The sequence below is a fragment of the Sapajus apella genome, unplaced genomic scaffold (assembly GCF_009761245.1).
Source record: "Sapajus apella isolate SASKATOON/1434 unplaced genomic scaffold, GSC_monkey_1.0 scaffold35, whole genome shotgun sequence".
NCBI lineage: Eukaryota > Metazoa > Chordata > Mammalia > Primates > Cebidae > Sapajus > Sapajus apella.
Window position 1 is genome coordinate 8,159,704 of NW_022436975.1, and position 13,152 is coordinate 8,172,855.

Sequence of the window (13,152 nt, forward strand, 5' to 3'; positions counted from 1 at the left end):
TTATTCTAGACTTCATCATTTCTGCACTTGAACTTCCTTTTCCAACACTTACAAGTCCTGGCTCCCAGAATCTTCGACGTATTCATGTACTTGTTTACGTCTCCTATATATGACTAACGTCCCCACCATATTAGCCAAGTATCTCATCGTCCAGCCCTGCTACCATCAAGCTGCGGTGTCTGTGGCTGTGTCAGAGAGAATATTTTATCCTTTTCAATAGCATTGTAAAAGGAACCTTCCTTTCATAAATTCTAGCTGGTTTTTGTTTACATATTTGACCTCTGTTGATTTCTGTATGTTAATTTTATATCCTGCAGACTTACACAGTTCTTTTATTGTTTGAGTTAGTTTTTCTATTAATTATCGTGTGTCTCTTCCAGGTATACATCCTGAAAATAGAATCTGCAGACAGAATTGGTTATGCTTCTCCCTTTACAGTTTTAGACCTCAAGTTTAATTTTCTTTTTAAATATCACTGCTCAATAAAATATTAAATCATAATAACAGTAGTGGGCATTCTTACATTATTCATGACTTTAGTGGAATGATTTTCTGTTAAATGGTAGCTATTGGGCTGAAATGTGTGCTGTTCTATACATTTTTAAATTTTTATTTTGAAATAATTTTAGACATAGAATTGTAAAGACAGTACACAGAATTCTTGTATAATATATCCTCTATTCAGTTTCCCTGTTATATAACCATGATATTAATGCATTTATAAAAAATAAGAAATATAAGAAATTAATATTCATTAGGTATGTTTCTTTAAAAAGTAGGTTAGGTAAATATCCATTTCTCCTGCTTTTGAGTCTCTTTTTAAAAACCTGGAATGAATGTTTAATTTGTCAAATGTATTCTCAGCATATGTTCTTACCCTTTTAACCTGCTAATATGATGAATTAAGTTAACAGATTTTCTAATATGAAACCATTCTTGCATCTTGGAAGAAATCCACTTGATTAAAAATAACATGCATATGATTATAAAAATTAACTCAAATTCTCTGTGCTAATATTTGCTTAGAACAGTGATAGTTTTTTTACACTGATATTTTTAAACAAATTGATCTGTCGTTTCTTTTTTAAAAGCAATCTTTATTGGATTTTGGTGTAAATTTTTTTTTTTTTTTTTTTGAGACAGAGTTTTGTTTTTGTTGCCCAGGCTGGAATTCAGTGGTGTGATCTCGGCTCATTGCAACCTCCGCATCCCAGGTTCAAGTGGTTCTCCTGCCTCAGCCTCCCAAGTAGCTGGGATTATAGGCATGTGCCACGAGGCCCAGTAATTTTGTATTTTCAGTATAGACAGTGTTTCCCCATGTTGATCAGGCTGGTCTTGAACTCCTGACTGCAGGTGATCCACCCCCCTCTACCTCCTAAAGTGCTGGGATTACAGGCATGAACCACTGCACCTGGCTGTAAATGTTATTCTTTAAAAAAAATTGAAAGTTTTCCTTCAGTGCTCTGGAATAATTTAAGTAGCAAAGATCACCTAGTCTTTAAGGTTTGGTGGAAGTCAGTGGGACTTTGGTCTAATGTTTTTTGGGGTGGGGAAGAGTAGGCATTGGACGGCCCTCTCTATTTTTTCTATAGAAACTGGTCTATTTAGACTTTCTGTCTGCACTTCTAACTGGGGCCAGTTTGGAGAAATTATTGTTTCTTCAAAAAGTATCCCTTCTTTTAGGTGTTCAAATTTATTTCTATAGTTATGCAAAGTTTCTGCCTAAGATTAAAATTTTCTGTTTTGATCATTATTCTCTTTATTTCTGATTTTGGGTATATGTGATTTTATTTTTTAAATTAGCTAATGGTTTGTTTTTATTCAACAAACTTTTATGTATTCATTTACATTTTCTACTTCTTTTAACTCATGATGTCTGCTTTAATTCCGGTTTTATAATTTCCCCCAGTTTACTTTTTGTTCTTTTCCTAACTTCAAATTGTATGTACAATTCATTTTTATTCTTTCTTTTTTAGTCATATTACCACTTGAGACAACAAATTTTCTTCTACTTGTTTGTATCCCATAGGTTTCAATTTTGATTAGCATTTTTTGAAACATAGTTGCTTGTTTTAAAACTTTCAGATAAATGGAGCTTTATATTTTCTAATTTTGTTAAAATTTCAATTTTCTCTCTTATTTTTAGGTTTTGGATATTTGCTGTATTTTTGTTCCATTATTTGTCTGTATATAATTTTCTTAATCCTAGACAATATCTATTCACCACTTCTATGAGCAGCAATAGCCTTGACAGCTTGCATCCCTTCCCCTCTCCCCCACCGGAACTCTAGTCCATACCATTATCCTTCCTAATACTTATCTTTGCACTGTTAAGTGTGCCTTGACCTCTGACTTGATGTGTCCCTTTTAAAGAGCATACTTTGACTCTTAACTGCTACACAGGGAGCAGTCATGTGCCTGTTCTGCCTCCCATCAGGGTGGTTTTCCAACAACTCAGACTTCCTTCATTTGCTTGTTTCCTTCCAACATGGCATTTCTGTGGGTTTCTTCAGGCAGCCACAACCTTCTTTCTTTCCAAAGCAAACCGGGCCCAGGAGACTTCTGTGCCTGTCCAGTATTCCCTGCCCTACCCCCAGGGTGACCCCTTCCTGTCCAGCTGCTGAGTTTTGCTGTCACTTTCTGAGCTCTGCGTGGTTGGATCCTCCTTAACACCTGCTGTTCCTTTTCTACCAACTCCTTTAACCTCAGCACTGTTTGATCTCAGTCCTGTTCTCAGATTTCTTCCCCAACATTTGCACTTCCCAGTGGGCTCCTGTTCCCCAGGGCACCTAATTTTGCAGGTCTCCCTGGGATCTGTCACTGCTGGGTCCGTTGGTCCCCACCACCCTGGCCTGACCCAGCCATCCCTGACCCTTTCTGCTTTCTTTCCTTAAGGCTCCATTCACTCTTTAGTCATCACATTTTGGAGTTTGTTTTTTCTCTCTTCTAGTTTCACTGATTATGGAGCCTACAGTGTTTATTTCCCCTTCTTCGCCTTGTCATTTCATGTGGTCTCCAGGTGAAGGAAAGACACCATTGTAATTTAAACTTACCAACATAAACTCCTATTGCCACAATAGTCAGCGAAGGGGACCAGGCACAGTGGCTCAAGCCTGTAATTCTAGCACTTTGTGAGGCTGAGGTGGGGGGGAGTCATTTGAGATCAGGAGTTCGAGCCTGGCCAACATGGTGAAACCCTGTATTTATTAAAAGTACAAAAATTAGCCGGGTGTGGTGGTGATTGCCTATAATCCCAGCTACTTGGGAGGTGGATGTTTCAGTGAGCCAAAATCTTGTCACTGCACTCCATCCTGGGTGACAGAATGAGGCTCGGTCTCAAATAATAATAATCAGAGAAGGGAATTCTTTATCGTGTCAGTGATTTGTTCCCCCAACTACCTGGACAGTTAGCAGCACTTTTGTCAGTGTTGCACATGGCCACAGACAGCTCCCTTCTGCTTTTCTCAAGAGCAGTTCCAAACCATGATCTCACTACTCTGTAGACCCCCTACCATCCACCACTCAACAGAAAAAAACAGAAGCCCACATATGTGTGCTTGTTCAGCCCCCTTTTCCTACTGTAAACGTCTATAATGCCAGTGTGCCCCACCCTTGGTTCCCATCCTGGGAAGTGATGTCCTTTCTCTCCAAGATGACAGTCTCTTCCCCTAGGTACTATGCTTCATCCCTTCTACAAGTATGTAAACTTTCTCAATTATCTGTGCCTCTGGTGGCTCATTTTACAAGTAAAATTATTTCTTTTCCTTCAACCTAAAACTAAATGAAACCAGATAAAAAATCTGAAAACATTTCTGTGTCTCCAACGCCCTTTTAAGGTTCCTCCTTCTTCCTCCTTAACAGTACATGCACAGCCTCTGCTTCAGGGCCTTGCCATTCCCTCTGCAGCCATTGCACCAGCCTTGCCTTCCACCTCCCACAGAAACTGCTGTTGCTAAAAGAAAGTCAAAGCTGTCCCCATGGCAAGATCCAATCACCTTCTCCTTTAAATCCCATATACCAGCACCCATTGGTTTGATGTCTGGAGTGGGCAATCTAGTTCCATTTGTCTGTTCTCTTCCATCAAAATGTTAAATTTCATGATTCCTCAGTGTTTTCATTTTTCCCTCACATCATATAATCTTTATCTTCTAATTCTGAGTCCAAATAACAGATAAAAGTGACCCAGTTTAGAAGTATTTTAGCAAAATGTTTCTACTCATTGCAATGCACAAAAATATTACAATAGGTCATTTATAATTCCTTTGAATGTAAAGGTTTATGACTTCTATGTGTGAAGGTCATTGCAAACAAGAAGTTTTACTGGGGAGAATAGTAGGAAAGCATTACTTATTTTAAAAAAGGTTTTACTGATTTGGTGTGGAAGCACCTACATCATTAATAGTTGGAATTTATGTGGTAGGTATGAAATATATATGGATTTATAGAAAATTTTTACATTTCTGCAGCAGAGCTCTGCGTTGGACAAATTGTTTTATCGATAATAAATTTGAATAAATGCAATACTAGCTATGAAAGGCAAAGAATATAAAGATATGAATTAATAAGATTAGTTATTAACAGTACTGAGACAACAGGTACTAGACTTGTAACTATGTGTCTTAGAAAAAGCATTGGAGGCTAAAATTCTTAGTAACTTTATTTTCTAAAACTCTATCCTACAAATATGTTTTCTTCGATATCTCAACTTCCTTAAAAAAAAAAATAGACAAAAGCTTATCTTGACCCAGGTTTTCAGTCAGCCGAATTCAGCTTTCAAAGAAGTAAGATCCACCAAAAGCAGCCGCGCGCTTGGCCTCTGCGCCGCGCTGGGTCTCCAGCAGCGCTGGATGAGGTCCGCAAGGCGCTGTCCGGGGAGCGAGTCCACGAAGACGGCAGCGGAGAGGGACGGGCGCAGGTCGTAGGCCACCACCGCGTACAGTATGTGCTGCCGCTCCCCCGAATACGGCGCCTCCTTGGTAGTCATTTGCCAGAGAGTTATGGCAAAAGAATAAATGTCGGCTTTGGGCGTCACGCCCTCTCCTTTCAGGAGCTCCGGGGCGCGGTGGGTGTATGTGCCTCCTAGAGGGTAGAGGGGTGTCTGGAAGCACAGCAGATCTTCCAGCTTCGCAGAGCAACCGAAGTCACTAATTTTACAGACATCCTGCTCACTGATCAAGATGTTCGCGGGCTTCAGGTCCAAGTGCACAATGCTTTGCGAGTGGAGGAAGAGCAGGCCGTTCACGACATCTAGGGAGTACTTGAGACGCTTTCCCAAACTTAACTCTCCTCCAGTGCGCAAGTGAGGCTCCCCTGCGTCTCCCTCAGGGTGGCCGGCGGCGCCGTAGATGACTTGGTGTAAAGTGACGTTGCCACCGAACTCCATGATGATGGTCCCTAGACTGTCGGAGCCCGCGGGCGTGCGCGTGCTGGCAGCCACCACGCGCACGATGTTGTCGTGGCGCAGTCTTGCCACGTTGAGCTCAGCCCAGAAGCTCCGTCGGGATGCTAGTCGGTTCTTGCTGCACTTGTTCACTTGCTTTATGGCCACAGGAACACCGTGGTAAGTAGCCTTGTACACTGAGCCAAACCCTCCGGCTCCCAGCCTCTGCAGCAAGCACACCTGCTCCCAGTCAATGGAGCACCAGGCCAGCCGGCGGGGCAGCCGCGGGGCCCGAGGAGGAGTCGCCCCCAGAAGCAGCTTCGCAGGGAGCTCCGAGGGACTGCTGCAGGGCCGCGCGTCCACGGACGAGGAAAACTCGTTTGGGAGGTAGGGGCGTAGGGCCAGGGGCGAAGGCATCGCACTTTGTAGGGGGAACACCAGGGCCACTGGGGTGAATGAAAAGACCAGAAAAAACCGCGGGACTTTGGAAGCATGACTGACTACTCCTTCGCTCCACCCCGAGCCCTTTTCTCCTTTTCCTTCATTTGCTCCAAATGAGCTACATCTGTGCTGTCACTCAGCAAGAGTTTTTATCAGATGGAGGGAGAAACCGGAATGAAGCACAGCAATCCCGTTCAGATGAAAGCATTTCCCTTCCACACTTGAAGTGAATTCTTGTAAAAACAAGCCCTCTCCAGATAAACAGCACAGAACTGCCCCAGAACTCACCCCACTTTTACATTATTTCTTTAACTGTAATAAAACAAGATTTTTTCAGTTCTCATCGGCTGCACATTATCCGTCCTCAGACCAAAGAGATCACAAAGCACAATGGAATTGTTTCACACTTTGCAGGCCATAATGATTGTTAGTGTCATTCTCCAGCTGCATTAAATCACTTCCAGCAGTGATTGGCTGAGAGCTGAAATACAAACAGCAGACATTTGTTTAACCAATTACAGGGGAAAACTAGGTGCAACATTCATGTGGATAAAAAATTGCAGCCTTAATCAATCCAAATAGAATCACTGATACAGGTCATAACACACATCTGAATTCATCAGTGGAAAGGAGAATTCCCTGACGCTCTATGCGGCTTAAACAGCAAATTAGCAAGACGTCTTAGCAACATACTGACTTCCTAACAATCCTTCCCTTCCAAGGCGATTTGGCCCACCCGGTCAGCTCATTTGCAAGAGAGATTCTAGACTTTGTAGCAAATGAGTTACAGAAGTTTTGAAGGGGAGAAAAAAGAACAGAAATAATTCAGAACTGTGATCAGGGCTTCAAATAATAACACATACGGGAGAATTGTAGAAGAGGAAAAATCTGAAGGAAAAAAATGGCATAAAATCACTGGTACCTACATATAATGTAGAAAACCTGAAGTTGAAATGAAATTCAGGGTTCTGGCCATCAAACAATAAGTTCTTCCTTTCTGATTTTTATAATGAAAATTAATTTTCTACCAAGCGCAGTGAGTCCTGTCTGTAATCCCAGTGCTTTGGGAGGGGTGGAGGGACCACCTGAGGCCAGGAATTCAAGACCTGCCTCTAAAAAAAATAGTAATAAAGTTAGCTGGGTGTGGTGCTGCACTCCTGCAGTCTTAGCTGCTTTGAAGGCTGGGGCATGAGGAGTTTGAGGTTGAAGTGAGCTATGATTGTACCACCGCACACTAGCTTGGATGACAGGGCAAGACCCTGACTCTAAGAAAAAAATAAACAATTTTCATACCATATCTTTAGAAAAAAGACCAAAAATATTACCCTATTCATGAGAAACACACAGACACACACAGACACACACACACACACACAGACACGTGTTAGGATCTATATTTTTAAAAATCAAATAGTAAAGTTCTCTTCTTCTAAAGCACCTATGTGCTAGGTTATGTGTAACCACATTTTAATGATAGCAGTTGTATGTTTCTGAAGTATATTGACTTTGAGAAGGTAAGTTAAGAAACATAAACCATTTACAGAAGCAATTTGAGGTCTGTGAAGCCCTGGAATAGGATTTCTATAGTAGTAGTCTATACTACTAGTGTGGCTTAGTGTGTGATCTTGTGTGTGTATAATATTTAACCTGCTTGAGCCTCAATTTTTTTTTTTTTTTTTGAGATGAAGTGGAGTTTCACTCTTGTTGCGCAGGCTGGAGTGCATTGGCAGGTTGCTCACTGCAACTTCCACTCCCTAGGTTCAAGCGATTGTCCCACCTCAGCCTCCGAGTAGCTGGGATTGCAGGTGCCCGCCACCATACCTGGCTAATTTTTGTATTTTTAGTAGAGACAAGGTTTCACCATGTTGGGCAGGCAGGTCTTGAACTCCTGACCTCAAGTGATCCACCATCCTCAGCCTCCCAAAGTGTTAGGATTACAGGCATGAGCTACCACATCTGGCCAACTATGGAATATTTTGGTAGAAAGATTATTGTGTGTATTTGTATCAAAACCCAGATATAAAAGGATGGCCATCAATAGAGAAAGTAATACAATTATATTCTATAATAAATCTATGTTGCAAAATTTACTCAGTAACTGTCACACAGTTGAGATTATAATTCAGGACTCTGAAATAATTATGTAATAGGAGTGCTGTGAATATTAGAAAAATAAGAGTCCCTTAACCCCCTAGATATTTTATATAATGCAAGATAATGTGAATTATTATATAATCTTTATTTTTAAGATAATTGCACAAACAATTCATTTTCAAAGTTGATTTTACTCTTTATACAAATCATAAGGTATTAGTGAAAATGTGGCATTCTGTGTATTTATAAACCCCAAGCTCATTAGATTTCTCATCTGCCAATCTGCCTAAGAATATTTAATTGAATATCCAATTTACAATAGCCTTTGTTTCCTCTTTTAAGATATCTTAAAATATTTCTTTTACTCAGCAAATTCCATTTATCCTGAAAGCAGGATCCATCTTCCTATTGATTTTCTCTCCCCTGTAAGTAACACAGTGCCAAGCACATTTCTTATGTTCTTACTTCAGTTTTCTTTTTCTTTTTGAGACAATGTCTCCCTATGTCACTGAGGCTGAACTGCAGTGGTGTGATCTCTGCTCACTGCAACCTCTGCCTCCTCACCTCAAGCAATCCTCCCACCTCAGCCTCCAGAGTAGCTGGGACCACAGGCACGCACCACCACACCCAGCTAAATTTTGTATTTTTTTTGTAGAGATGGGGTTTCACCATGTTGTCCAGGCTGGTCTTGAACTCCTGACGTCAAGTGATCTGCACACCTCAGCTTCCCAAAGTGCTAGGATTACATGGCACCATGCTCAGCCCTTAAATTTACTGTTTAATCCTGATTTGGTTACCACATATGTGTGCACTGTGTAATATTCTGGATCTCGAAAATGAGTAAAGCTTTAGCATGGTGGTAAAAGGCTCTTAGGGGCCAGATGGCCGGGGTTTCTTACCATCTCAGTGCTTGTTTCCTTATCTGCAAAGCAAGGAAAATATGCCTACCTCAGGATTGTTGTGAAGAGTAACGGAGTTTCAAATACTTCGATCAGGGCCTCAGTGCTAATTATTAGTTATAAAACTCATTTAAAAAAACCATGTGCATGGGCTTATACCAATAAGAAGCAGATTTGTTAGATAGTGTTGGTTTAAAAGTATCCCATCAGATTTGTTAGATAGTATTGGTTTAAAAGTATCCCATTAGGGCTGAAGTAACTCGTTTTCAAGTTAAACTAATGTAAAAGTTGAGTATTTTTCTGTTCTTGAATTTCAGGTTAAAGATATAAAAGCCTGCTGTATTACTGGTACAGTATATAGTAAAAACGTGGGTGGGGGCTTAACACTAATCTGATCAAATGCAATAAGCCTATGTTATCCCCAAACAAAGGGAAAGAGCAAAATGTGTTGATCTCGGAATTCTACTTGGAATTACACAGAAACAAAGGAGAGACAATAAAGAGAAACTGCACCTCCTGAGGAGAGAAATGCTCTCGCGTTCTTAGCGCACAGGCTTTACGTGTTTTGTTCTTTGATTGGCAGCATGATTATTAAGATACTTCCGTGTCGAACATCATATTTATCATAAGAATAACAACAGATACCAGCAAGGATAGCTCATTTAATTCGACTTTAATCAGAGCCTGAGGATCGCGGATCGTGGGAGAGCGTCCTCCTGACCAACGCAGTTGCGTTTCTGGGCACGCTGGACCTGAGCCTCCCCTGCTCCCGGGGCGCGCACCGACTTCTGCGGGTACCCGGGACTGCGGGGCGCTGCGGCCTTCCTGCCTCCTGCCCATGCTGCGCTGGGGCCAAGAAGGTGGCTCTGCCTTTCTTGATTCCCCAGTCTCTGGCAGACAAGGCGCCCTCGCCGCCTCCTGGCTGCCCAGGGCCTCGCCCGCCGGGGGTTTGTGCGTCTCCTCGCGCGCGGGTGCCCGGAAGCACGTGGGCGGGGTCGTCAGTCCCCGAAAGAAGCTCAGCGTGCGCCCAGCCTGCCCTTCTGCGTACGGAGCACATTTTCATTTCGGTTAGGAGTCATCACGTCGTCTTTTGGAAGACAGTCTTAAAAGGCCGTGAAACTCAACAGGAGTCTCAACAGCACCCAGAACATCCCCGACGGCGGCCGCGCTCGCGCCTGCGCTCCAGAGTGCCGGCAGGGGACCGCACCGTTCAGCGATCTCGGGTTACAGCGGATTCCGGAGGTTACAGCGGATTCCAGAGGTTGCAGTGCGAAGCAGCACGAGGATTGCAACCGTGCAAGTGTGCTATTGCTGGTTTCAGCCATGACTTTCGTGCTCAAAATTTCACTCTTGCCTTTTTTAAGACTAAGAAGTTAAGCTGTAGATGAATACATACGCTTTACTAAAAATTCCCATACAAAGATTGTAGAGTCAAACCTGAAAAAATATCATTTTTTTTTTACTTCGGTGGTATTATACTATTGATATTATTCTGAAATTTGAATTTTATACTTAGCAATATAACATAGACTTGTTTCTATGTCAGTAAAGTACATATAGAGCTACTTTAATTTTTATATGGCCAATATAATATGGTCAGGGGCAGATTTAAGTTTGTGGGATTGCATGGAGCACGTTCCTGGATGCAACCAGCGCACACTATCTGTTTCCATAGAGGGATATTGGGGCTGGTTGCTTCCATTTTGCCCTGATGGCTTGGATTTTGTATTTCGACTCCAGAGATATGTAAATACATTTTTACTTGTCTAAGTACAGCTAAATTTCACAAAAGGTTTTAAGACGTGCAAATATATTTCAAACTAGTTTTGGAAGCCTTTGAATTTAATGATATCTTGTAATTTTCTCATTTCTTAAGAACATAAAATGCCTATAGATATTTGAAATTGTATCTGATTGAAATTCGGCCGTCTTGAATTATTTGTACAATTTAGGATCATATACTGACATCCTCCCTCAAGCCAGACTGTTTGCTTGCTTGTTTTGCTTGCGTGTTTTTGTTTGTTTTGTTTTGTTTTGTTTTTGACAGCGTCTCTCACTCTGTTTCCCAGGCTGGAGTAGAGTGGGACGATCACAGTTCACTGCAGCCTCCAACTCCCTGTGCTGAAGCTTTCCTTCCACCTCTGCCTCTCAAAGTGCTGAGACTACAGGTGTGAGCCACCACGCCTGGTTTCAGAAAATGCTTTCTAACTATGTATTTGATATTTACTAAATTCTGTATTTTTCACAGATAAATGTGTCAAAATAATAGGATGTTTGAATAAATGATCCAAAGTAATATACTCTATTTGAATCACCATCTTTATTCAATTTCAAGCAAAATTTTCTCCTGTGTATCGCTATAGACTCGTGGCCTCTCATAGATTCAATGTGATTTAATCAACTGCAATAATTATTAGTTTTGCTGCTCAGTTGACACACTTTGGCCAGTGGGGGGCCCTGTTGTGTTCTTTTGACGCAGTCCCATTAATCTGAATTATTTCTTGTCTCTTGGTGCATACAGCAAGTTGCCTCAGGCTCATAATCACTCCTGGAATCAGCCATTTCTCCAGGGTATCCTGGAAAGATGCCATAATCTTAGCAATAAGTTCGGTTCATTTCTTAAGCCCTTGTTACTAGTTCATTTTAGCTGACGGAATTCGAAAACATATATATATTTTTTCTTTTAAAAAGCGTGGGTTCCTATTGATATTTCTAATTCAGTTCTGACAGTATGATTCCCAATTAAAGCGTTTCAATTTTATTTTCCTCCTTTTTCCTTATCCTTGAAAGCTTGATTCCAAACAAAATTAATCTAATTATTAATTTATCTGATAAAATTATTAAATAAAATCTAAGATTTCTTTGCAGTTATTTTTTTCCTTGTAAGATGTGTAATCAAATTATTTTCTCGTAGAGTCACTCCCCATAGCTCATTCTGTGAGGCTTTGTTCTATATAAATCATGTACGATTAATTTGTTTTCAGTTCTGGGAGGTTGTCAGTATAACTAGCTGGCAGTTTTCCTAGAAGGTGGCAGTTTTCAGCCAAGGGGTTTTTTCGTTTTGTGATAATAAACCTTTGGGTATGGTAGAAAACTGTTCTCAGAGTCTACCTTGTGAGATGATGGGCGAAGGGAAAATCAAGCAAATGAAGTTCCCCAGTTTTGTATGAAAATTTCATTTAACCATCACCTGATCCTTACGGAGTGGCCCAGTGCACCATTACATGCAGAACGTTCATATGCACAAGTTCTGATGGCACCCAATTCTACCTTCTACTATCCAATTTCTGGCAATATTGGAATGCACATAGCTTCATGTCTTTCATGACAATTTAATTTAGTAAATAGTCATGATATTAAAGCCTTTAAAATTTATTCTCTCTCTTCTTTGAGCTTCCTTTTTAAATATAAAACATTTTCCTACCAACGTAATATTATTACATTATATCAAAGTTTACAGTGCATAAATCCAAGTGATTTTTTTTTCTTTTTTTTTTTTTTTTGAGGCGGAGTCCCACTCTGTCACCCAGGCTGGAGTACAGTGGCACGATCTTGGCTCGCTGCAACCTCCATCTCCCGAGTTCAAGCAATTCTTCTGCCTCAGCCTCTCAAGTAGCTGGGATTACAGGTATGCACCACCGCACCCGGCTAATTTTTGTATTTTTAGTAGAGATGGGTTTCATCATGTTGGTCAGGCTGGTCTCAGACTCTTGACCTCAGGTGATTTGCCCACTTTGGCCTCCCAAAGTGCTGGGATTACAGGTGTGAGCCACCACGCCTGGCCCCAGGTGATTCTCTGAGTTGATTTTATCATAATCTCGTCCCCAAATCTTTAAATTTCCTCTTTCTCTCATTTCTGTTTATGTATATAGAATGTATCTTCTTAATGCCTCTTAGTTGACTAAAGTTGTTTCTTGAAATACAAACAATTCCTTTCTCATCTCGCCTTCTGCAGCCTAGACTTACTTATCTGAAAATAGCCTTAACTTCATTTCCAGCCATTCTAAAATATTCAAATATTCTGCCTTTCTTTCTTTTTCCTTCCTTCCTTCCTTCCTTCCTTCCTTCCTTCCTTCCTTTCTTCCTTTCCTCCCTCCCTCCCTCCCTCCTTCCTTCTTTCCTTCCTTTTCTTCTTTCTTTATTTTTGAGAGACAGTCTTGCTCTGTCACTCAGGCTGGAGTGCAGTGGCTTGATCTTGGCTCATCGCAACCCCTGCCTCCCAGGTTCAAGCGATTCTCCTGCCTCAGCCTCCTGAGTAGCTGGGATTACAAGTGTGCACCACCATGCCTGGCCAAATTTTGTATTTTTAGCAGAGGCGGGTTTCACCATGTTGGCCAG

At 41.2% G+C, this 13,152-nt stretch overlaps 1 protein-coding gene across 1 annotated transcript; it reads right to left on the minus strand.

The window, feature by feature from the left end:
• Positions 1 to 4,756: 4,756 nt before the first annotated feature.
• On the minus strand, positions 4,757 to 5,797 carry MOS (MOS proto-oncogene, serine/threonine kinase). The gene has a single exon (XM_032296123.1). The coding sequence runs from the start codon at positions 5,795 to 5,797 to the stop codon at positions 4,757 to 4,759; it is 1,041 nt and encodes a 346-aa protein (XP_032152014.1).
• Positions 5,798 to 13,152: the final 7,355 nt, after the last annotated feature.